The sequence below is a fragment of the Peromyscus californicus genome, unplaced genomic scaffold, assembly GCF_007827085.1.
Source record: "Peromyscus californicus insignis strain IS unplaced genomic scaffold, ASM782708v3 Scaffold_6__1_contigs__length_162567912, whole genome shotgun sequence".
Taxonomy (NCBI): domain Eukaryota; kingdom Metazoa; phylum Chordata; class Mammalia; order Rodentia; family Cricetidae; genus Peromyscus; species Peromyscus californicus.
Window position 1 is genome coordinate 75103839 of NW_026294584.1, and position 26014 is coordinate 75129852.

Genomic DNA, 26014 nt, shown 5'->3' on the forward strand with positions numbered 1-26014 from the left:
TGTCAGTTCCTGTACAAACAACAACAACAACAACAACAACAACAAAAATAACTGGATGATCTATTCCCATGAACACTAGTATTTCCTTTTCTTTTTTGGTTTTTCGAGACAGGGTTTCTCTGTGTAGCTTTGTGCCTTTCCTGGATCTCGCTCTGTAGACCAGGCTGGCCTCAAACTTGCAGAGATCTGCCTGCCTCTGCCTCCTGAGTGCTGGGATTAAAGGCATGTGCCACCACTGACTGGCTTAGTATTTCCTTTTAAAAAGTGAACATCTATTCACAAAAATACTTTCTTGAGGGCCCATATGCAGAATCTACAATAAACATTACAATGGGACGGTATTAAAATAAAAATCTGACACTGCCATGGCCTCCATGCCTTCAAGCATCTTGAAGCCTGGTTCAGGATATTGTAGCACCCTTCATCTATAGGTTATTGTGTTCAAAGGCATCCATAGAGGCCTCAGAATGTCAATAGTCTGAAACTGTATATAGGTTGTATTTTCCTATGCATGCACACTTTTTATAAACATTTAAATTTTACTTCAAGGAAGTGCTTTATGACTTAAATATATTAAAATTGCCCATACCACTACTCATATTGTTATTTGAACACAAGCACTGTGATACCTCCCTGTCAATGTGGAAAACTAGAAGATAGCTTATATTCGGATGAAACAGATTAAGATGGCACTTGATTACACCGTACTACTTAGGATGTTAAATTGTATAAGATGTTTATTTTTGTTTACTATTTTTGGATTGTGGGTAGGCTACACATCAAATGAAACTATGGGAAGTATAACCACACTACTGTGCTTAATTCTTCTGAAGAAAAGACAAACAGAAAGAAAAAGTATGTAAGGTGTAAGACAGACATGGAAGAAATAAATTCCTTGGAGTATAAATCTGCTACCGAACAGAGAGAATACAACACTCCAAGAAGACTGACCAGGTGTCTAAGAGTTCAGAACTAGACTCCGTACAAGTCTGAGTGTCTTCCAACATACATGTGATTCATAAAAATAATAAGAAGAAGATAACTGCTTCTCAAAGGTAAGGACTCAGAGTAAGAGGCTGACAAAGTCACTGAGTCAATCCCAGGAAAGCCACAGGTGAGGTGTGGAGGCACACTGGGAAGAACTGAGCCTTAAAGCTGCAACTCTCCTCAGTAGGTGTAGATTTGCATTGATGACTCAGTATACCATGAAAAGGGACACAGAAAACAACAAAGACATGTCAAATGATGACCACATCATGTGATGATGCCAAGTGAAATGAGCCAGCCTCACAGAGGCAAGTGACATGTTCCTTCTAATATATGGGATTTAGGGAGTGAAAAGAAGAACGTGGAAGTAAAATAGGCAACAAAGGATAAAGAGGGGGAAGTAAGAAGGAAATTTAATTTTTTAAAGATTTATTATTTTATGTATATGAGTGTCTTGTTTGCATGTATGCATGTGCACCATGTGCATGGTTGGTGCACAGAGACATTAGAAAAGTGCACCAGGTTCCCTGGGACTTGAGTTACAAGGGGTTGTCAGCTGCCATGTGGGTACAGGGCATCAAACCTAGGTCCTCTGAAAGATTAATAAGTACTCTTAACTGCCCAGCCAACTCTCAAGCCAATAAAATAAAAGATAATAGAGGGACTGGATATGATCAAAATCTATTTTCTATTTATGAAAGTGTCATCATGAAATCCATTACTTTATACAAGTAACATATGCCAATTAAAAAATAAAAAAAAATTAGGTAAGTGTGATCAATAGTTCAGACAAAATGACAATATGGAAAATCTCATGAGGAAATTAAAAACTTACACCTTAAAAAATGTAACAACCAAAGTTAAAAATGCAGAGAACCTCATGTATTGAAGAGGTTAGAGGACCGGAAGGTGTCAGAAAACTCCATGAAGCAAAGATGGAACACGAGAAGAGCACACACAACTCCAGGCTGGAGAGGGCACATGTAATTAGAGTCCCAGAGGGTAGACCCAGAGCCTGCTGGAAAACAGCACTCACCTAGATGTGAAAACTAGAAAAAGCCAATGTTCCTCAAAACTGAACATATCAAGCAAGAATTAAATAGAAATAAAACCAAAGAACATTATAGTAAAACTACCAGAAGATCAAAAACTAAGGGAAAGTCTTCTAAAGTTTCCCAGAATAAAGACTTGTTGTTTCAAAGAAGCCAGCTGTGGTGGCACACACTTGTAGGAGCAGCTACGCAGACACTGAGGCAAGAGGGTCTCTTGAGCCCAGAAGTCCAGGGCCAGTCTGCACAAAAATAGGAGACTCTTTCTCAAAGAAAAAAACAACAGATACACAAAGTTTGTTATAATCTAAAACAAAACCAATTACCCTTCTACTATATGCCGTTTATGATAAATAGACCTTATTGTAAATATACAGAAATGCTAAAATTCAGAGTTGGGGAGATGGATTCATAGGCAAAAATGTTTGCTATCTAAGTATGAGGAGTTGTGTTTGGATCCCCAACACGCACAGAAAAGCCAGGTGCAGTGGTGTGTGTTTGTAAGCCTGCTGGGGGAGCAGAGAGATTCTGGGACCTCACTGGCCAGCCAGACTAGATGAAACTTCTAGAGAAGTCCAGGTTCAATAAAGACCCTGTCTCAAAAAGTTAGTAGAGAATGGTAGAGGAAGACACTAAAATTCAACCTCTGGCCTATACAGACATGCACATCCAAATACACTCACATACCTACATAGATACATGCATATCTACAGAGAGAGAGAGAGAGAGAGAGAGAGAGAGAGAGAGAGAGAGAGAGAGAGAGAGAGAGAGAGAGAGAGAGAATAAGAAATAGTTAAAGTCAGAAGATGAGAAAACCTGGAGAGGAACTTCATTAACAAAATAGGTAGAAGTAGGGAGCATGAAAAGAATAATGGCAGAGGCCAAAAGAACCTCTTCAGGGAGCATCTTTCGGGGAACCTTTCCCAGAGAATCTTCCTTAAGCATATCAGCTCAATCCCCAGAAAATAGGAAACATCTGACTTTTTATAACTGTTTAGGGGTAGAAGTTTTACACCCTGGGGTTTAGTTTAGCATAGTGTATGTGATATAAAAAAAAAAAAAGCATGGAGAAGCCAGGTACTGACTGGTGGGGACCATAAATCAGGAGTTGCTGTTAGGCCACAGCACAGACTACATGCTCACTCTGTGGCCCAGAGAGAGCTTCAGGGAGGTGTGGTCTGATTCAGGTTGTAGGATCTGGCTGAAAGATACAGGCCTGTGCTCTTACCAAGGGTAAGGCCATATAATTCAGTGGCAGACTACTTGCCTACCATGTACAGAGTTCTAGGTTTTACTCATTGGTGGAAGGAAAGGAGGTCTTGGTTGTCCATGTGTGGTTGGACTTATTTCTGACTTTCCAGTTCTGTTCTATGTGACCTACTGACCTGTACATTTTTTTTTTTACTTTACACTGTCTCTTTCACTCTATATTCAAAGTGAGTCACATAATCAGTGCATATAAGCCCCCTGTATTAGTACTTTTCTATTGCTATGATAAAACATCACAAACAAGGCAGCTTATAGAAGGAAGGGTTTATTTGGAGCTATAGTCCCAGAGGGATAAGAGAGTCCATCACAGTCACAGTGGGAAGGATTGGCAGCAGACGGGCAGACAAGCACGGTGGCTGAAGCTGGAAGCTTACATCTTGATCTAGGATGTTTGAAGATGTGATCTTCTTCTATTTGAAGCCCACCATGCAAACTGGGAATGGTATGTGCCTTTTGAAACTTCAAAGTCCACCCCCCAATGCCATACTTCCTCCAGCAAGGCCACACCTTCTAATCCTACCCAAACAGGGCCACTAACTGTGAAGCAAGTATTCAAATATCTTAGCATATTGGGTCATTCTCATTCAAACCACCATACCCTTCAACATTGCTCTTTTTCAGTTATGTCGTGGCTATTCTGAGCCCTTTGCATAATGTATTTTAGGATCAGTTTATCCATTTCTTTACAGAGCAAATTGCTGGGTTAAATTAAATGATCATTTGACCACATGTGCCAGTCAGTAGTCCCAGTTTTCTAGGTCTGAGACCAAACAATCTCTCAAAACAGTAAGCAACATAGCAAGTCTCCCACACAGACACACAGATACACATACAGACACACAGACACAGACAAACACACATACCATATGCACAGACACAGACAGACAGATAGACACAGAGGCACCATACATACATATGCATACACACACACACACACACACACACACACAAAGATACACAGACACACATACACAAACATACACACAAAAATTGGAAAAATGGCATGTTTCTATCAATAAATATGATATCTCTATGCATATCAAGACTTCCTTAGTTCTTTCAACAATATAGTTATCATTGTAAAATATTAAAAAGTATTAAAATTGTTCTCTGGTATTTTTTTATATTGTAAATGATGTTTTTTTTCAATCGAATGTATGATTGTGATCATGAGTCCTGAGCTCTTTCTATACTAATCTGCTTTTTCATAGACTCTTCTCCATAGTTAATACAATCTTAAAATAAGGCAGTTTTGTTCATTGTTTTTGAATTAATGTCTTTTATTTTCTTCACATTATAATATGGATTCATACCCTGAATATAGTGTTACATGAATATGATAAGCCTTTTCATTTCCTTGGCACTGGGAAGCATTCAGTCTTTTGCCACTGAGAAGTCAACTGTGTTTAGGTTTTATCGAGTTGGCAGTCTCCTTTAGGCCTTGTTTGCATTCTCATACATGACTAGCTGTTAAATTTGACCCAGGTTCTTTTCTGACAATTCTGAGGTATTACACACGCATTCTTTCCTATTAATGTGGTGAGATAGAGTTGATTCTTAAATGCATTTCTGGGTTAATTCCTACTTGGTTGCGAGGCATTATCCCTTCTACTTTTTATTGGATGTGCTGCGTACATTAAAATGTAGCAAAGAATTCTGGTGTCAGTCTACATAAGATTTCTATGGTTCTCTTTCTCCGTAACATCTTTGTCTGGTACTGGAACAATGCTGCAGTCAGGGAATTAACTGAAGATGGTTCCCTCTTCCAGTGAAATATTTGTTTTTGTTGTTGCTGTTGATGACAATCATCTTATAATCTTCTACATTTATTATTTTGTTTGGTTCCTTTGGAGACAGTGAACAACTTGCATGTGAAGTCTGATAAAGTGCTATACAATATCCTTACAGGAAAGGAACTTTTACGATGAGGGCCTGTCACAACAGCCTATATGCCACTCTTATGACAAACCATATAAGTTTATAAAATCATCTCAAAGCTGTATAATGTAGTTTACATTTTAACATTAAGTAAAACCACTATATAAGACATATTGGTCATTTCCCATAGTAGTTAGATTGCTTCATTAATTTGCTCTATAACATCATAATAAGACATATCTCAACTTCTTCACATTTTCTGATGAGTTCCTGATTGGGCTCAGTATTTTACCAAAATAACATTATCTACATTTAAAATGACTTCAGAAACACTGTACTAAGTATATGTATAAATATGTTCAAAGAATCATAAACTTCAACACTTAGATTTTGAAAATAAATTATTTAGCATTTATTAAGATCAAAAACTCTAAATAGCCGGGCGGTGGTGGCGCACGCCTTTAATCCCAGCACTTGGGAGGCAGAGCCAGGCGGATCTCTGTGAGTTCGAGGCCAGCCTGGGCTACCAAGTGAGTCCCAGGAAAGGCGCAAAGCTACACAGAGAAACCCTGTCTCGAAAAACAAAACAAAACAAAACAAAACAAAAAAAAAAAAAACCTCTAAATATATTTCTTAATACAAAATATACATTTATGTCCCTCAAAAACATATTGAAAGCAGTGCATATTTTTGCTAACTTTTTCAGAGTTGTACATTCTTTCAAATCAATAGTTTATTATTAGTACAATAACATTTTAAGTAAATACTATTTTATTTATTTATTTATCTATTTATTTATTGTTAATTTACATCTATGAGTGTTTTGTCTGTGTGTATGTCTGTGTACCATATCCATGCAGTGTCTTGGAGGCCAGAAGAGGGTGTTAGATCTACTAGGATTGAAGTTACAGGTGGGATGTGAGCAGCCATGTGGGTGCTGGAAATTAAACCTCTGAAAGAGCAGCCAGTGCTCTTTACCACTGAGTTCTCTCTCTAGCACCAATACTGAATATCTAAAATATTTAGTACATTATTCAATGATAATTGTTGTTCAGAAAAATATTTCAACCCAAACAAACATTCTAATAGCAAGTTTAGGAATATAGCAAATGTTTTACAGAATTTTGTTCCACTAAAACATTAATTTATAACTTCTCTATCTCAAAAACTGTCTGACTAATTCTAAGTAAAATCCTTTAACCTTTTGTATGAATTAGATTAAGGAAAAACTGAAGAACCCAAAAGTCAAAGACATAATTCCTGACGCCGGTGGTTATAATGGTGGGAGGTGATTATTTCAGCATCATCCCCATGAGACAAACCCCTTGTTATTATTGATTGCCACCTGAAGTGCTTCCTTCATCCTTTTCATGGTAGAATATTTAGGCAGGTCTAGAATACTGTGACACGTCAATGATCTTGGGTTATCCTTTTCACTGAGAGTTTGAGGACAACGAAATTTTATTCCGTCATACTGTAGGCCTTTTACATGAAGTCTATCACGTCCTGTAAGAAACACTAGAAAGGAATACAATTTTGTTAAGGTATTTTATCTAAAAAACTCGAGATAAATAATAAGAAATTAATAAATATCGGCAACATATTTTTTTGTTCATAGGAAACTACACAGGGGCAGGTGAAGCCTAGAAAAGTCATGATATGTGGGTTTTGTTCTCTGTAAATTCATGCGCCTTGCCACTAAGAATGATCAATCACATTAAGAATGACTATCTATTACAGTACTTACAGAGGAATTTTTTCTTTTCATCCAAAGTTAATCCATGGAAAGCTTTCCAAAAGAGTAGAATAGTTGGATGTGATTTGTGATATTCTTTTTCATACTGTGAATTCTTGAGAACAAAAGGAAAAAAAGAGGTAAAGTTTTGGGGGAAATATGTATCAGTTATTTGGAAAAGTAGAGGGTACTCATGTCATCACTTACATTTTCAAATTGTGTCCAGTCATAAGTAGCATTTCCAATTATTGCTGTCATTAGCTCTTCAGGCTGTAACCGTCTAATTATATCCCAATGACACACCTGGTAAAATCCTCTATGAAATTCCTCATAAATCGTCTTTACAGAGGTGTTAAAAATGTAATCGACACACTTAGAAACATAGTCTTTCCTTGAGGGAAGAAAAATTAAAAAAAAAAAGACATACCTTATCAGTGACTACAATGTTATCTATTTTGCTCTTTTTGCTCTATTGAGAAAGAAAAGTATATTTCTTCTGTGTAGCCCACAAGTCTATACAACACAGGGAGATGAAAACCTGGCCAACTAGAAGAAAAGTCCTTAGAGGATAAAAGAGAAGGATTCTGGCTTTAGAGTGTTCTCATTTTCCTTATTGCACGGAGCAATTGTAACTCCAATCTGAACATAAGCGTTCCTTGACTTTCTATAGGCATATGTCCCAACGAGCTCATTATACATGGAAAATTCATTTAATACCTCTAACCTACTAAACATTATAGCTTAGCCATTTTGCTCACTGGCTATTCTCCAGCATCATAAGGAAGTATTGTATCTCATGTAACTAGCTTAGAGAATAGTCAAAAATTCAAAATTTGTCGAGTATGATGACTCTGGAATGTCATGTGCTTTCCTATCACAGGAGACTAAGGGTGGGCATAAGTCCAACCATTTGACCCTTGCTTCTTTGTCTCTACACATTCCTCTCTGCCACTCTTATCTTGCTGCCTCTTGTTTGTTAGGGAACCATGCAGTGTAAACATTCTCTCTAGCATGGCATGCTTCTTCTTTACCTGGAAACTTCTATCTAGTCAATAGATTTTCATCCGAAAGTGATGTTCTCAGGGCTGGTGCCTTTTGTTCCTCCTTGCCCCCTTTTCTCTTTTAGCAGAACTAATTTGTGGAAATAAGTTCTGAAAGGTCTGCCTTGCATTATAGAGTACACTTTACATGGTATCATAGATTTCCTGGTGGCAAGTGACACAGTGTGGATGTGGTTTGACTGTCCCACAAGGATTTACGTCTTGACATGTATTTCTCCTATTGTTGGGTATTAAGAAGAGAGAAAGTTGATCTGACTATAGTGTTGATGGTGGGGCCTTTGGAGAGTGGTTAGTTATACAAAATCACCACATAGAGCACCATCATTGAACTCTGGTAGCCCAATGGGGTGCAAGAGGAAGTTCAAAAGAGGCGCACACTCATGCTCCTTCTGTCTTGTCAGGCACTGCTCTTTTCACACTCAAGATGCTGCCAGCAAGAAGGCCACGGACAGATGTGGTCCATGCACTTTCAGAACCGTGAGATAAATAAAACTGCCTTCTTTATAAAGTTACCCAGTGTTTGATATTTCGTTATAGTAATGAAAAGTAGGCTAATTGGGGTTGCCACTAGAAACATGGTCACACACCCCCAACACCCCTTTAAACTGCCTTTGTTAACTGACCTGTTTAAACCTCCTCCTGTCCTCCCCATAACCCGTCAGATGTTGCTAAACGTTTAACAACCAGTTTTCCAAAAGGAAGGTGGGGGAGAGTGGGATGTAAGGAGACAGAGAGGAAGAGAAAAACAGAGAGAGGGCAGGTGGAGGGAAAACAGAAAAGACAGAAAGGAAAACCTCATTTGTAACATTTGCCAATTTTTAAAATATTCCTGCCATGGTGGACTTCAAGTTGCTAATACTTTAATTGAACATTTATGAACAGTTTGCAGTCAGATCCCTTAAGCAGGCACTAATTGATTTATTTGATACATTACATGATGCTCTATTTGGGTATCAGCTTCCTGCCCACTCTGATATAATTTACGCATTTTGTCTTTTTCATAGCTCCATTACCAGTATCTGGAACGGAGTATAGCATAGACTAGGGACTAAAAATCTCTTAGATGACAGAAATATATATTATTGAATCATTTCTTCTCTTCTCCTACTTGTTTAGCATTCTAAAAGATGAAGAACTAAAATGAAGAACTGAGAAGCTCAGATATATTTTAAATTGTTTTGATACAAACATTTAATGCCTATTCAAAGTAGACATTTTAGGTCTCGAATCTTACTTGTTGGTTTGGTTCACAGGTACAGAGACCCCATTTGGAATTAAGTCAACATCTTCTTGGTCCCAGTGTATCTGTAACCAAAATACAATCGAATGATAAACATGAACATAAGTCTGTGATTATTGTCAGTACATATTCCCTATAAAATGTAAAATGACTGGAGACAATCATTTTTCAGTTAAGTCTTTTGTTTGTTGTGACAGAGTCTATTTATGTAGGCCAATCTGGCCTCAGACTTGCCTATACCCCTTCCCAGAATACACCACCACACTCAACTCCAGACCTTTAAACACACACACACACACACACACACACACACACACACACACACACACACACACACACATGCATACATTTAGATTTTTAAGATTTAGAGACAGGGTATTTTTATGTAATGCTGGCTGACCTGGAGCTTGCTATGTAGACCAGGTTGGCCTTGAACACAGAGAGATCCCTTGCCTCTGCCTCTCAGCTGCTGGGATTAAAGGCAGGAGCTACTCTGCCGTATAAAAAAAATTAAACCTTCCTTAATACATGTTGTATGTATATATTTCAAACACAATTTATCCTGTTTAGTTAAGGACAATGTTTGCATTAAATGAATGTTTGCTATATCATATTTAAGAGTCTGTACATATAAGATATACAAATGAAGACCAGGTTGGAGAAAATTTTCACAGAAATATTACCTTTAAAAATATGGACATTTGTCAGCCTGGTCTCCAAAGCGAGTTCCAGGAAAGGCGCAAAGCTACACAGAGAAACCCTGTCTCGAAAAACCAAAAAAAAAAAAAAAAAAAAAAAATATGGACATTTGGGGTTGGGGATTTAGCTCAGTGGTAGAGCGCTTGCCTAGCAAGCGCAAGGCCCTGGGTTCGGTCCTTAGCTCCAGAAAAAAAAAATGTGGACGTTCCATATTAAAGGTTCTATAATAAAAGTATTTTTAAAATAGAAGATAATGGCTGAGGATGTATTCTAGTAGTATAATACTTTCTTGGCATGGATTCAATCTTGAGCAACTCCCCACCAAAAAACCAGATTAAAGCCAACCTAGTTTTTTCCTGTTACTCACGGAAAAATTTATATGAAGTTCTTCAGTGTCACCAGCCTCACAATTTAGAACTTCTTGCAAACTCCTATTGAAAAATTTAATTTAAAATTACATATTTGGTATTATAAAATTTCAAAGTAATAATCATTCAGTGGGGCAAAATTAAGTAATATAGACATGCATAAAATTCAGTGCAAATTTCTTCTCATACTTTTTTCTACTCCTCTTCCTAGAATTATCTTCATTTAAATTTTGATTTGTTAATCAACTCTACCTTGTTGATACTGCTGCATACTGTGAAAATTATTACACAGAGGAGCCCTTACCTCTTAAGTGGGGAGGATTTATTTTGCAAAGTCTGGAGATGTCTTTGGCTGTCACAGTTAAGGGCTGTCATCTAGTAAGTAGTGGTCCCAGACACTATCAAACACATCATAATGCCCAGAACAACCTCTCACAAAGAGAATTCAAACAACCAGATGCCCAATTTTATAGGTCAGTAGATGCTCTTGTCCAAGAGGGAGGAGGCCCGGGTTGGATCCCCACCCAACAAACACATTCAAAGCAGAAAAGCTTAAAATGTCAAAATTGCCAATGTTGAGAAATTCTGCTTTAATAAAAATATACCACTAATAGTCCATGAAAAATAATCATTTCCCTCAATTTTTTGTCAACACTTTAAGAAAAACTTGTTGGCAGAAAAAAGGCATTTCATGTATATTCACTCAGTTACTAGTAAACCTGAGAATGCTTTCATTTTTGATAAACCATATATATCACATATATATATGATTTATGGCACTGTATCTATTTATAAACATACACATATGCACTTATGGTACTATATTTATAAACCATATATATATGTACTTATGGTAGTAAATCAACTTGTAAACCATATATATGCACTTATGGTACTAGATTAATTTATAAACCACATATATACACATAAAGCACTATATTTATAAATCACATCTACCTGCATAAACTTATAGCTCTGTATCTATTTATAAATCATATCTCTGTATATACATACACTAATAGCCCTGTATTTATTAATAAATCACATCTATTTATATAATGCACTTATCACACTAAATTTATAAATCACATCTCTCTACATACACACACTTATAGCACTGAATCTATTTATAAACCACTTCTATGAATATGGACTTAGAGCATTGCATCTATTTATAAAACATATCTATCTATACATGTATATACTTACAGCCCTAAATTTATTTATAAACTATGTGTATATATATATATGCACTTATATAGCACTGTGTTTATTTATAAACCATATACATATGCACTTATACACAACATATATTTATGAAGTGTATCTATATATGTATGTGTACTTACAGCACTATATATATATATAGGATAAAAAGAATAACCAATGCACATCCTGAGAAGTCACCTAAATACTTACATATAGGATAAAAAGAATAACCAATGCACATCCTGAGAAGTCACCTAAGTACTTTCCATCTTGATTAAAGAGCCCAGGTCCAATCTTTTTATTGTATTAGTTAGTTAATGATCAAAGGAGCACCTGGCTTTTCATCATTTTTGAAGGCTTATTGCAAGTCATGATAACGGAAGCTCATCTAAAGGGCTAAACCTTAATACTGTTCTTAACAAGCAAACGTATGCACTTACTTCCCCAAGGGAAAACTGAGTTCTTTTAAATCTTCCAGTGACGGCTCTTGTTTCAGAAGTTTTTTATATAAAGCCAGTGGGAAAGGAAGGTTGACAGCCTTTAAATTGGATAGGGAGAGTCCACACAAGATCCCAAAAAGGTAATAGTTCTTCTTCTCAATCTTAGGCTGGAAAATAAGACGGAAAAAAAACTCCTAAGCTATTATAAATAACCAGTTATACAAAGGCACAATTAGATTAATAAATAACCAATTTTAGCTCCTTTTTCTAATTAACACCCCAAGTTAGACACAAACTGGGTTTCAAAAGACTAAACATTTCAGACTCTGTTCTAAGTTGCAATAAAATTTAAATTTCTTCCATAATGTTCTTTCTGTTGTTTATGTTTGTTTGTTTGAGACTTACAGGATGTTCTCAAAACTCATTGTATAGCTGAGGGTGACCTTGAATTCCTCTTGCTTTATCTCCCAAGTGTGGGATTACAGCCATGTACCATCATGCCCAGCTTCTTGCATAATTTAAATATAAATTAACAATACAGAACATTAAGCAAATATTTTTTATTGTTACTGATAGCATATCTGGAATGTAGAAACAAATGCTCAGGTGCAATTACAAAGTTTTCATTTGGAATTTTAAGGTCCTTCCCTTCCAATTCATGGAGAAAAGCAACCTTGAGGAAGGAAGGTGGCTCTGTATTGATGCTTCAGTTTGGCAGAACAAATGCCAGGTGAGCATTACATGAATGATGTCTCCATTTAGCAGTGCAGTCCCACATAGATGCTTACCATTGGTATAGCTCCCATGGGGCCCCTTTCTCACTCTGGCATCCTGTCTTACTATGCCATCTCTTAGCCTGCAGAAGATCCTGTCCTTATGCCTTGAGCCAAGAGTCCTTGTGAGAGCTAATGAATGTCATCATCATGGCCCTTAGACTTCGAGAGCTCTGAGCTGAATAGACTTACTCTCCTTAACAAAGTACTCAGGTAGTCCATTAAAGTGACACCACCAAAAACAGACTAATGCGGCTGCCTTTACTTTTCTTCTCTGCATCTTGTAGTCCTGGTTAGAAAAACAAAACAAAACAAAACTTTCCAGACCCGAACTGCAGCCCAGGGGAGGAAGTGTTGCTAGTGTGAAATTCTACGATCCCCACTCCAGTGACATTCTTGCTGTAAGCAGGTTCATGAGGGTCAGTAACTCACAGAATGTGCATTCTCCTCACTCCTTGCCTTATTTTCTCCTCAGATGGAATTTTGAAATGAGTTAAAAGTAGAGAACAAACCATCTGCAAAGGCCTCTCCTAACCTACTCAGTTTTCTATCCCATAATTTGCAACATGTACTCTGGTTCAACTTGATTTTGATATTTTATCAAGCCATATACATTTATTAATTGGGGGTATGTGTATATCTGTTTTCTACTGAGCAGAACTGTATGACTATACTTAAAAGTGAGGGTTTTGCTAAGTGTGGTGCACTCCTATAATCCAAGCACTTGGAAGATGGAGGCAGGAGGATCGTGAGTTCAAGGGTAGCTTGGCATTCATAGTAAGACACGGTATAATACAATGTATAAAAAAGATAAAAATGAAGAATATTATAGACAAATCAACCAAGTTTTCAGAATTCAGTTACCTATAGTATTCTGTCAACAGTTTATACTAATTTGAAACATTCCATATTATAACTCTCAAAATTAAGGACACATACCAAATAACTATTCCTCGGAGTTATGTAAACAATTTTAAGATATCCATGCAATAGAATATCACTCCACAGTTAAAAAAAAATGGAATGAACTATGGACACATGCCATGACATGGATGCATCTCCGAGTAATTATATTCAATGGAAAAAAAAAGACAGATATTAAATTTGACCATACTTAACTTCATTTATATAAATTTATAGAACTAGACTATGGTTCACTCTCTAGTGACAAGAAGCAGATCAGTAGTTGCTTAGGAAGGATGGATGTGAAAGGAGTGTGTGAGAGCCGTTGGTAATGATGTACATGTTTATTATTTTGACTGAAGTGATCATTTCCCTGGTGTATAGGTATATCATCAAATTGGGATTTTCTATTGCATTTCAATTACACTTCATTAATGCTAAAGTTTCACGTGTACAGGAATCACTGAGGGAATTTTATACGTGTTATGAGTTCCGATTCTGTAGATCTTGAGTAGGGTCAGAGGGCTGTTTTTTTTGGTTTTTCCTGAGCTCACCAGTAACAGCTCAAGCTGTCCTCCAGCTTTGTCCCCTCCACATGTGCCTTGAACACTGAGGTTTGGTGTAGAGAGCCGTGCACGGCCACGCCTCAAAGATGGCGCCGGCATCCGGCTTCCGCCTTCCCGATGGCAGGTGTTCTCTGGGATAAACAACTCCTTATTTGTCTTGGGCATGGAATCTGGCTTGCTTGTGTATGTCTGGCCCTATCGGCATTGTCCACGTGGCACTACAGGGTTGGTTGCCCAGTGGCTATAAAGGGCATGGGCTGGCTTTCGAGAGAGAGAGAGAGAGAGAGAGAGAGAGAGAGAGAGAGAGAGAGAGAGAGAAAGAGAGAAAGAGAGAGAGAGAGAGAGAGAGAGAGAGAGAGAGAGAGAGAGAGAAGATGGCTTTCCCCGGGGTCAGAAGATTGTCTCAAGGTTCCTGAATAAACTGCTTGGAGAAGAGCCTGGCGTCGCGTCTTCCTTGCTGGTCAAGGCGGACGCGGCAAGTGGTGGCCCGTACGGGGAACCTTTAAGGCTCAGAACTCTTCGCAGTCAGGGCAGTGCACTGGTAAGTCCCCAGGTAAGGTGGGGATCTGCGACAAAAGCGGGAAAACCTAGAGCCGCGACAAAAGTGGACGGGAAAATTGAAGAGTGGAGCCGTGACAAAAACGGACGGGAAGATTAAAGAGTGGAGCCGCGACAAAAGTGGACGGGAAGATTAAAGAGTGGAGCCGCGACAAAAGCGGACAGGAAAATTAAAGAGTAGAGCCGCGACAAAAGCGGATGGGAAAATTAAAGAAAGTGAAAGCAGGTGAAGGCAAAAGTGCTGCTAGTATCATGGGCGCAACTTCTTCGCACCCAATTTTTCTGGCTCTTAACGAGCTGCTCCTTTCAAAGAAATTAGAGATTAAGAAGAGTACTTTAGAAAGATTTTTAGAGGAATATGATATCGTGGCACCCTGGTGTGCAGTTTCTGGAAGCCTCATGGTAGCTTCCTGGGAAAAGTTGGGCCGTGATCTAGACTTCGCTGCAGAACAAGGGATGCTTAAACATGGGGTTAGACCAGTTTGGAAATTAGTGAGAGGGTGTCTCGAAGACCAGCACTGCAGCGATGCGGTAGAGAATGAGCAGGCAGCCTTAGAAATGTTGCAGGAGGAAAGATCAGAAAAGGCCATGTCTGCTAAAGCAGCGTCTACCAGAAGTAAAACAAAAAAGGGGAAAGAAAAAACAAAGTTATATCCTGACCTTTCGGACCTAGAGCATTCCGAGTCCCCTATCTCTTCCCCTGATTCTGATGACATAGAGTCATTATGTGAAACCTTGCAGAGCGTGAGAATAAGAAAGAAAAGGGGTAGAAATAAAGGAGAAAGAGAAAGAATTAAAGGATGTGAGTCTGAGTGTGGAGCCGCTCCCTCAACTCCTCCACCGTATCTGGAATCTGCCTCCATGTCTAGAGTTGTCTCTATGGGGAATTCTTTTAACCCGGAGGTTTGGAGACAGATTAGAACTGAAATGCAGCTAGCTTGCCCAGTGTTTCTCAATGCCCAGACTCAACAGAGATACCATGAACCTTTGGATTTTAACGTCATCAAGTCTCTAGTGGAATCTGTCCAGACTTATGGCATCACAGCCTCATATACTGTTGCTCAAGTGGAGGCTCTGCACAGATTTTGCATGACTCCATCCGATTGGATGAATCTTGCTCGAGCATGTCTCAGCGCAGGGCAGTATTTAGACTGGAAGGCATTTTTGATAGAATTTGCCAGTGAACAAGCTGCGATTAACAGGGCTGCAGGTGGAGGTCAAGCAGTTTGGGATGTAGACATGCTGCTGGGACAAGGCCGATTTGCCAATCAACAAAATGGATATCCACAGCAGGTTTATGACCAGATAAATCAACTAGCAACAAGGGCATGGAAGTCCCTACCTAATGAAGGGAAAGTGAGCAGCAACCTTACTAAGATCCTTCAGGGACCTATGGAAACTTTTTCAGATTTTGTGGCCCGCATGGTCGAGGCTGCAGGCAGAATCTTTGGGGACCCAGATGCCGCGATGCCGCTTATAAAGCAGCTAGTTTATGAACAGTGTATCAAAGAATGCAAGGCTGCGATCACCCCTTATAAGAACAAAGGTCTAGAAGCATGGATGAAAGTGTGCAGAGAATTAGGGGGACCTCTAACTAACGCAGGCCTTGCGGCTGCAGTTATACAACTTAGTAACAAGAAAGGAGGGAACACTGGGGCATGTTTTCGGTGTGGAAAAATGGGCCGTCTCAAATGTAGCTGCCCTCAAGGAGGAGGTAACCAAAGAATAGGGAGGAGCCAACGCCCTACATAGCCTGGACTTTGTCCTAGGTGTAAAAAGGGGAAGCATTGGGCAAATGAGTGTAGGTCAGTCAAGGACATAAATGGTCAGCCTATAACAATGGGCAATCTTTCAAAAAACGGACAGCGGGGCCCTCGGCCTCAGGGCCCGCAAATATATGGGGCAGTGGAGAATCAGGAGCAAGGCGGGAACCCGGAGCAGTGGCCAACCCTCCGTCATCCGAGGAACCGCAGAGAGCCACTACAGGCTTAGCAGGGTTGGACCTCCGTGCTACCACCAGACTCATACTGACTCCGCAGATGGGAGTACAATTAGTGGAGTCTGATTTTAAAGGCCCTTTGAAGCCGGACACGGTGGGTTTATTGATAGGAAGATCCTCCACCACCATAAGAGGTCTTAAAGTACACCCAGGAGTGATTGATCCTGATTATACTGGGGTCGTGAAAATTATGGTTGAGTCTCCAAAAGGAATTACTGCCATTTCACCAGGTGATAGGATTTCACAACTAGTTTTATTACCCAGTTTACATGAGTCCTATCCAGCCGCTGATCGAAACAGAGGAAATAAAGGCTTCGGATCCACAGGGACAGATTTAACTTTTCTGTCCCTTGATTTAGATCAAAGACCCACCTTGCAATTAACTATTAATGGTACCAAGATAACGGGACTCCTGGACACTGGTGCAGATCGGAGCATCATTGCCCGTAAAGACTGGCCCCATGGGTAGCCAGTGCAAGTCTCCTCTCAAACTCTACAAGGGCTAGGATATACCAATTCACCAGATATTAGTGCAGGACAATTACAGTGGCAGGATGAAGGGGGCCATTCGGGTGTTATGCAACCCTACATCCTCGAGCTTCCAGTGTCTCTTTGGGGAAGGGATCTTATGCAATCTATGGGATTCAAATTGAGTAACGAATATTCTAAGGAGTCTCAGGAAATTATGATGAAGATGGGATGTCATCCTAGGTTTGGTTTGGGGAAGTTTCTCCAAGGCAGAAAAGATCCAGTTCAGGCGCAGAGTAGACCACCTAGGCAGGGATTGGGTTTTTCATAGGGGCCACTGAGGAAGGAATTCTCATTTCCTGGAAAACAGAGGACCCGGTATGGGTACCTCAGTGGCCACTTTCCTCTGAAAAGTTATCAGAGGCAGAAGAGCTAGTAAAAGAACAGCTTGAGGCTGGACATATACGACCCTCTGTGTCCCCTTCGAATACACCTATATTTGTCATTAAAAAAAAAATCTGGAAAGTGGCGATTGTTACATGACCTTAGGGCTATTAATAATCAGATGTAGGTCATGGGTCCAGTGCAGCGAGGGCTACCGCTTATCTATGTGGCTGCAGCTCTGGCGCCCATGCGGCAGCGTTTTCCCATAGTAAGATGTGTCCATTACATGGATGATATCCTCCTTGCCGCAAAAGATGAAGGAATATTAGAGGAAGCTTATTCCTGCTTGGATGAAGCATTAAGAAAGAAAGGTCTTTGCATTGCCCCAGAAAAGGTTCAGAAGAATGGGATCGCTCATTATTTAGGCTCTAATATAACCTTTAATCAGGTTGTCCCACAAAAGGTAGAGCTGAGGAAGGATCATCTTCGTACTCTTAATGATTTCCAAAAGTTATTGGGAGACATAAATTGGGTCTGAGGGAGTTTGCATATGTCCAACTATGATTTGAAGCCTCTTTTTGATATCTTAAATGGAGATCCGGCCTTGGATTCACCAAGAGTATTAACTCAAGAGGCTAGGGATGCATTGCAGAAGGTAGAAGATAGACTACAAAAGGCGTTCCTTAGGAGAGTACAGAGTCCAGACAAGATTAGCTTATGCATATTGCCTACCCTTTTACAGCCTACAGGGATTTTATGGCAAGATGGACCTCTGTTGTGGATTCACCCAAAGTTGTCACCTGCACAAACTATACAGCATTATCCCACTGCTGTGGCAGAGCTTGCCCAACAAGGAATCTTATTATGTGTGCAACATTTTGAAGTGTCACCCAAAGAACTCATTACGTCATATGATAGCAATCAAATTAGAATATTAACTGCCACAATAGATGCACGGGCCATATTAAGTTGTTCATTTTCAGGGCCCATTGATTGTCATTTCCCTAAACATCCCTTGCTAACCTTTTACAAGGAACATCCGGTGGTGTTTCCCAAAGTGACTGCCGCTCAACCCATTGTGGGAGCAAGCATTATTTTTACAGATGGTTCTAAAACTGGTGCTGGAGCATATATGGTGGACAATGGGACACCGGTCATACATCAATTTTCCCCAGGAACACCGCAACAGGTGGAGCTGGAAATTGTTTTACAAGTTTTTAGAGCTTGCCCTTTTCCTTTTAATTTGGTATCAGATTCCTGCTATGTTGTTAATGCTTTGAAATATCTTGAATGTGCAGGAGTGATTAAACCCTTTAGTTCTGTGAGCTCCTTATTTCAGCAATTACAAAGTTTGATTTGGCTACGTAAACATCCATTCTTCATTCAGCACATACGTGCTCATACAAGATTGCCTGGTCCTTTAGCTAAAGGCAATGACATAGTAGATCAGTGTACCCGACAAGTGTGGATGTTTATGGCTTCAGCTATACAGCAAGCCTCTGATTTTCATAAAGAATTCCATGTGAATGCACGCACGTTGCAGGCTAAATTTTCCCTTTCCCATGCGGATGCGTGCCAAGTAGTCATGGATTGTCCTCAATGTATTATTTTTCATCATCCCCCTAGTTTGGGAATTAACCCCCGTGGTTTACGTCCCTTAAAAGTTTGGCAAATGGATGTTACACATATCCCTGACTTTGGGCGCCTCAAATACACGCATGTCTCTGTGGATACTTGTTCAGGGATTATACATGCCTCACCTATGACTGGGGAGAAAGCATTGAATGTCATTTCCCACTGTCTGGAAGCCTGGGCAGCATGGGGAAAACCTCAGCAATTAAAGACTGATAATGGGCGGTCGTACACAGGACAGAAATTTAATTCCTTCTGTCAGCGCATGGATGTGCAGTTAACGCACGGTCTCCCTTATAATCCTCAAGGCCAAGGCATTGTGGAGCATGCGCATTGGTCCCTTAAAGAAATTCTTCAAAAACAAAAAGGGGGGATAGGCCATGACCGAACCCCAAGAGAAAGACTCTCTCTGGCATTATTCACCTTAAATTTTTTGAATTTGGATGCCTCGGGAAGTTCATCAGCAGATAGGCATCATAATCCACACAGCCCTATGAAGGGCATGGTGAAGTGGAAAGATATCCTCACGGGTAGCCGGCATGGCCCCGATCCCATGCTGACATGGGCACGAGGTTCTGTTTGTGTTTTCCCACAGGACCGGCTAGACCCTATCTGGGTACCTGAACGATTGGTGCGACGGGCCCCTCAGACGGAGAGACGTGATGACACCCCAGAAGCTGATGTGCCTGATCCTGATAGCCCTGATTCTGACAATCGTGCCAGTGGGAGCAGCTGAGGATCGACTCACGAGCGGAACCTGGTCGGTGGAGTTTGATAACCTGACCCAGATCCTGTGCAATGAGATCATTGCGGTCAACTCCACCCGTGTGCACCTGGCCTCTGCTGCAGAAATGATGTCTTGGCTGCGAAATTCTATCACCTTTTTAAAGGAGCGGGCGGGATTAGGTGCCCTGGCAGGCCTACTGGTACTTGTCTCCCTGATGTGCCTGTGGTGCATTGTTCATTTAAGGGTTTCTCAGCAGCGCAATGCAGCCATGATTATCCAAGCCTTTACAGCCATAGAGGCTGGACAGTCTCCCCAGGCCTGGCTGGCCACATTAAAAGCTTGATCGCGCAGGATGCAAGGCTAGTGCACTGCACTTGGGTCTAGCTGTATTGCAAAACCCAAGAAGAGCAAGTCTAATTGCATGTGGGTTGATACCCTAATTCCCACCTCTGCAAAAAAGGGTATTGGACGGGTCAAGTGTTCTCTGGGTGGATGACACCTGGACTAACACCAGTACAATGTCCAAGTTGTATTTTGGCAGAGATTAGACCTCTGCTCTTGCCTGCTGCTTAAAACAATAAAGGGGGAACTGTAGAGAGCCGTGCACGGCCACGCCTCAAAGATGGCGCCAGCATCCAGCTTCCGCCTTCCCGATGGCAGGTGTTCTCTGGGATAAACAACTCCTTATTTGTCTTGGGCTTGGAATCTGGCTTGCTTGCGTATGTCTGACCCTATCAGCATTGTCCACGTGGTACTACGGGGTTGGTTGCCCAGACATAATGTAAGACATAACTTACATTGGCTGGAAACCACATGTTGGAACTCTTTTCAGGATACATGAACATTCCATACTTGGGGTCTGTCATCTCTTCAAATATGCAGTGGAAGAACTCTGAACTCACCCCTCCACTCTCAGCACGAATTTCTTGAATAAATTCGACCTACAGAAAGAAAATTTCTTTCAAGACTCTTATTTAAAATACAGCTCTTTGCCCTTTGTGGAAAAGTCCTAGGCTTGTCCTGACCATTCTCGAATTCTCTAGAACTGCCACACACACACACTGCTTTACCTCCTTGTAGTGGGTAGCCATTCCAGCATGGATCTGGAAGTTCCAACCCCCATTGAGACTTCGGCAACTGTCACGCCTACAAGGCGGGGCCAAGGGAGGCGCCGGGAGACCCGAGATCTGGATCGGCGGGCGCTCTCTCTGTTGCGGGACCCTGGACTGGAGAGGTGGACTGAGCAGAGCTCCAGAGACACCGCTGGACTGTGATACACCTTCCCCAGACTCCGCGACCTACCTATTCCTTAATTTGTAAGTTACGCCATTAAATAAATCTCCTTTTAACTACGTGGAGTGGCCTTAATAATTTCACCAATATCTGGCGCCCAACGTGGGGACAAGAGTTTCCACCTAAAAACTAACAAAAAAGATTCTAAAACGGAGCTAAAAACAGCTTCCTAATTTTCTCTCTCAAATGAGCGGCAGCTGCCGGTTTGAGCTACTGGCGGGTTGCTGGCGTGCGCACTCGACCTGCAGTGCACTCGACCTGCAGTATGGCGGAAATGAGGCCTCTGCAAATGGCACATTAAGCTACATTGTAGATTTAGCCTTTGCTAGTACAAAACAAAAAAAGAGGTTTCTGGGCTACACGCTGCTTGGATAAAATCATAGACCCACGATAGCTCCCAGAGCTGGTGGTAAAGTACCACGCCAAGTTGGGAAACTGAAGTGGGAGGAGCCAGCAGCGCCAGCGCCGTTTCAGGCTTAGAAGGCTGCAGTTCAAAGCAATAGGCTCAAGCTATTATAAAAAAATAAGCCACGTAGAGATGACTATTACACAGAGAGTCTGGATTGTGTTGTCTTTGGGATTCTTAACTACAGAGAGATGTTTGATTGTAAAGGAAGCTGAGTTAAACCAGTACGTATATTTTAAAGATACTTTGACTTCAAAATTTAGATGTAAGGATATGTTGCTTTGAAAAAGAGTCTCTTTTGTTTCCACAAAAAACAAGAGGCTATGGATTTGTTCCAGAGTAAGATACATCAGGTTTGACCAGCCAAGACCACCTGAAAGGTGACACCAAGGCCCAGATGATCCAACATCCAGAACCATTTCAAGGCAACTGGCTCAGATGATACAGCCTCACGGACTACTCCATGATCCTAAAATTTTCTTTGTTTCCCCAGAAGATACAGCGCCCCCCTCCAGCAGGAAATAGTAAGAGAAGCTACGCCCAAATTCCCAAATATACCAAGCTGACTTTGGAGATGTGTAAAGGTTAAAACCTTCCTTTTTAAGAAAAGAAAAGGGGAGGTGCTGTGGGATGGTCTGTATGTCAAATGTGTTGCTGATTGGTCAATGAATAAATCACTGATTGGCCCGTGGCCAGGCAGGAAGTGTAGGCGGGACAAGTAGGAGAATAGGGCTGGGAAGTGGAAAAGCTGAGAGAGGGAGACACTGCCAGCCGCCATCAGGACAAGGAAGATGTAAAGTACCGGTAAGCCACAAGCCACGTGGCAAGGTATAGATTAATAGAAATGGATTAATTTAAGCTGTAAGAACAGTTAACAAGAAGCCTGCCACGGCCATACAGTTTGTAACCAATATAAGTCTCTGTGTTTACTTGATCGGGTCTGAGCGGCTGTGGGACTGGCGGGTGAGAGAGATTTGTCCTGACTGTGGGCCAGGCAGGAAAACTCTAGCTACACCTCCTCACACCCTGTTTTCCCTCAGTTTGCTGCCAAGCAGTGAAGGCCAGGAGCCCGCTGATTCATATTCTCTTTCAGACTGTGCAACCTTGTCTCTGAAGAACTGCTTTTTGGGTTCTCCAGCCTCTACTTCCTGTAAGCAGCCCTTCTGGTGAGTGTGGGCTGAGGACTTTTGCCTAAGCTAGTTGCCATCGCACTCAGGGGAAACAGATGAACCAGCTCCTCTTTTTAACAGTTCTCCCTGCCTCTGGATTTCATGGTACAGTACTGACTTCATTTTACCCTGCCTGCTCTGACAATTCCTTCTCTACTTCCTTTTCTGGCTAATTTCATTTCTTTCGTTTATTTGTATATCTGATTTCTGGTGCTGGGGATTGAATTGGGACCCCCAGAATGCTAGGCAAGCACTCTACCATTCCCAGGCCTTGTATTTTGAATATGAGCAGCCTTAAGCTTCGTTCCTTCCATTTTTGCTTACTCTGTCTTAGAGAGCTTTCCTGCTGATCTTTGACCAAACTCTTTGGCCTGGTTAGGACTTACAGTGAGGGCAAGGATTAGGAAGGACAGTCTTGTCATGCTTGGTCTATTTTATATCTGTCTTGAAGTTAACATCTTTTTTTTTTTTTTTTTTGGTTTTTCGAGACAGGGTTTCTCTGTGTAGCTTTGCGCCTTTCCTGGAACTCGCTTTGGAGACCAGGCTGGCCTCGAACTCACAGAGATCCGCCTGGCTCTGCCTCCCGAGTGCTGGGATTAAAGGCGTGCGCCACCACCACCCGGCTGTTAACATCTTTTTAAGGACAGTCATTTCCTATAGAGGAAAGAATGTTCTATCGATATCCTCACAACGTATAAGAAAACTAGATACAAAGGGAGTCTGGTTTCTAAAATAAAATTCTTTGTTTTTGATTTGAATCACATGCTGAGAAGTCACCCTGTCTGGTCTGAGTGCTATCCTCCAGGATCTGTTTTCTGTGGGAACTCACTACTTACCCTCTCAGCTGGTATCAAGTGCCCCTGGGACACCAGGCTGCCCTCTTACCCACAGCATTAGTCAATGTTCTGTTAAGTATGCAATATGATAAATGTCCTGAAGTGCCACTCAGTAAATACTCTACAGACATCCACACAGGATTAAATAGAGAGTAAATAAAGAGTGGCTGGAACTGAAACCTACACTGTAGAAAGTCAAGACCAGCAACGTGGGAGAAATTGCCTATTACACTCGCTACCTATTGAGTGCGCGAACAGTCCTAGTTCTTCACTATTTCTTGATTGAATTCTTTTGCATGGGATTTTGCAATTTTCCCAGCCTTCGGCTTGGGTTCATTCATGAGTCTTCTTTGGCTCAAACAATATTTAATGATTGCTAGCTTGCATCTCCAGCACTGCTATGAGAAGAACATGTTTGCTGGTCCCAAGAGGAGGAAGGACATACAAAGTATAACTCAATGTCCTCAGCTAGTATTAGCACAGTGCAGCCAATCCCTATTTAACTTTCAGATACATAAACGAACTCCAACAAAAATCCATATGACTGGGGATATAGCTCAGTGGTAAAGCACTTACTTAGCGTGTGTGGAAATGATGGTTTTATTCCTAGCATCATACATAAAAATGCACATTCATAAAATAAAATACCCAGAAGTTCAGCTGGACTAGATGATTTATAAAATAAATAGTTATTTTTATTTCATTAAGTACTGGGATGACTCATTATAACCATCAATAATGAGTTAACTTGCAACTTAACATGTAATTAAATGTTCTATTCCCTTAAGAGAAAGGGAGAACTTCTGGAAACCTTAATACCTTCATCACCATGGTTGTTAATGCAGTTTCTTATGTCCCCTCCCACAATTAAAAAAAAAAAAGCCCAGTAAGACATTTTTCTTTACCGTTAGTGGTTTCCTAAGGTCAAAGGATTCAGCTTGTCCTAACTGACGCATGGTGTCTTCAACCAGGTGACTTCGTTTGACTCTCAGTATTAGGAATGGTGGTCTCATGCTTTCAGATTCCCTGGCTTCACACTTTTAGAAAAAGACAGTTTTCAGTTGGTTCTCCTTTGGACCTTTAAGACTCTCAGGGATAAAAGTGTGAATGCTGGAACAGGCCTACAGTCCCTGCGGGGGGAAGCTGGAGGATCAAAAAAATTCAAGATCTGGGGCTGGCGAGATAGCTTAGAAGGCAAAGGAGCTTGCTGCCAAACCTCCTAACCTCAATCCCCTCTCTGGAACCTCCACACTGGAAGGAGAGAACTGACTCAAGCAAGTTGTCCTCTGAACTCCGTTTGTAGATGGCAGCACACACACAAACAAATGGCACATAAATGTAAACATGTTTTAGTAAGAAATTAAAGATCATCTTGGTTACTATTTACCAGGTTCAAACTCAAGGCCAGCCCGGGCTACCCAATTCCCCACCATTTTATAAAAACTAATCCTAGGGTTTTTTAAGTACTTCTTTTGTGTTTGCTCCTTTGGTTTTGCTCTTGCAAAAGGTCTCACCAGGCAGCCAAACTTCTTGAACTCATAATACCCCTCTGTCAACCTCCTGAGTGTTGGAATTATAGGCACAAACACCAGGATTGATTTATATTTAGTATTTCCAATCAAATACCTTTTGTCTCTTGCTGCCAATGCTCTATATATTTGTAATTTAACAAAGGTATTATTGAATCTTTAAAATGTAAGATAATGCAATTACAGGATCAATCAAACAAACTGTGACATCTATTGTTCATGTACAAAAATTAGTGACTGGGCATGAACAATTAAGTTATTAAAACTGTCAAAAATCCTTTACTGTAGTAAGCATGATCAATGCTGGTATCAAACATATTAAGTGAACAATTTACCACCAGCCTCCAGAAGTCCAGTGGTAGCATCTAAACCTCAGAAATGACTCTAAGGGCTGTGGAGGAGACAAGGAAGAAGACAAAGAGAAGACATTCTCTGAGAGGGTGCTCTCTGCAAATAATAACCGTCCACTTTGGAAGTCTCTAAAACTGTGCTTCAGGGAGTCACTGTTACTAAGCATTGTCCTGGCTATTCTAAATGGGAGTATCTTGAGCTCCCCTAAATTGTCGACACTCCTTCACGACTGTAGGCCTTGGTCTTGCTTCTGTTAAATTCCTTTGGATTGGAAATTTAACAATGGACTTGGGTACCCTTGATTTAACCTTCAACACACTTCTGAGCCTTCAGATCTATCACCTGGATGATAAAGCAATATTTAGGAATCATGAGGTGACAGTTTGATTGGTGGATAACAAGTTTCTAGGCCAGGTGTGTTTGCCCATATAAGCTTTCTACCATCTTAGGTAAGGGTATATGTGACTCTGGGCTGGGGAACCCCT

General features: G+C 40.7%; 1 protein-coding gene across 2 annotated transcripts in view; it reads right to left on the reverse strand.

The window, feature by feature from the left end:
- Window positions 1–4564: 4564 nt before the first annotated feature.
- The window catches only part of LOC128098852 (E3 ISG15--protein ligase Herc6-like), a 60833-nt gene continuing 39383 nt past the window's right edge, over window positions 4565–26014 (reverse strand). For both annotated transcript variants that reach the window (XM_052720308.1, XM_052720307.1), the window contains exons 16-24: window positions 24555–24686; window positions 20743–20886; window positions 11936–12102; window positions 10286–10349; window positions 9214–9284; window positions 7126–7309; window positions 6931–7033; window positions 5802–6701; window positions 4565–5611 (exon numbers count right to left, since the gene is read on the reverse strand). In XM_052720308.1, coding sequence (XP_052576268.1) covers window positions 6487–6701; window positions 6931–7033; window positions 7126–7309; window positions 9214–9284; window positions 10286–10349; window positions 11936–12102; window positions 20743–20886; window positions 24555–24686 — 1080 coding nt within the window. In that variant the 3' untranslated portion in view covers window positions 4565–5611; window positions 5802–6486. The remainder of the gene's footprint in view (window positions 5612–5801; window positions 6702–6930; window positions 7034–7125; window positions 7310–9213; window positions 9285–10285; window positions 10350–11935; window positions 12103–20742; window positions 20887–24554; window positions 24687–26014) is intronic.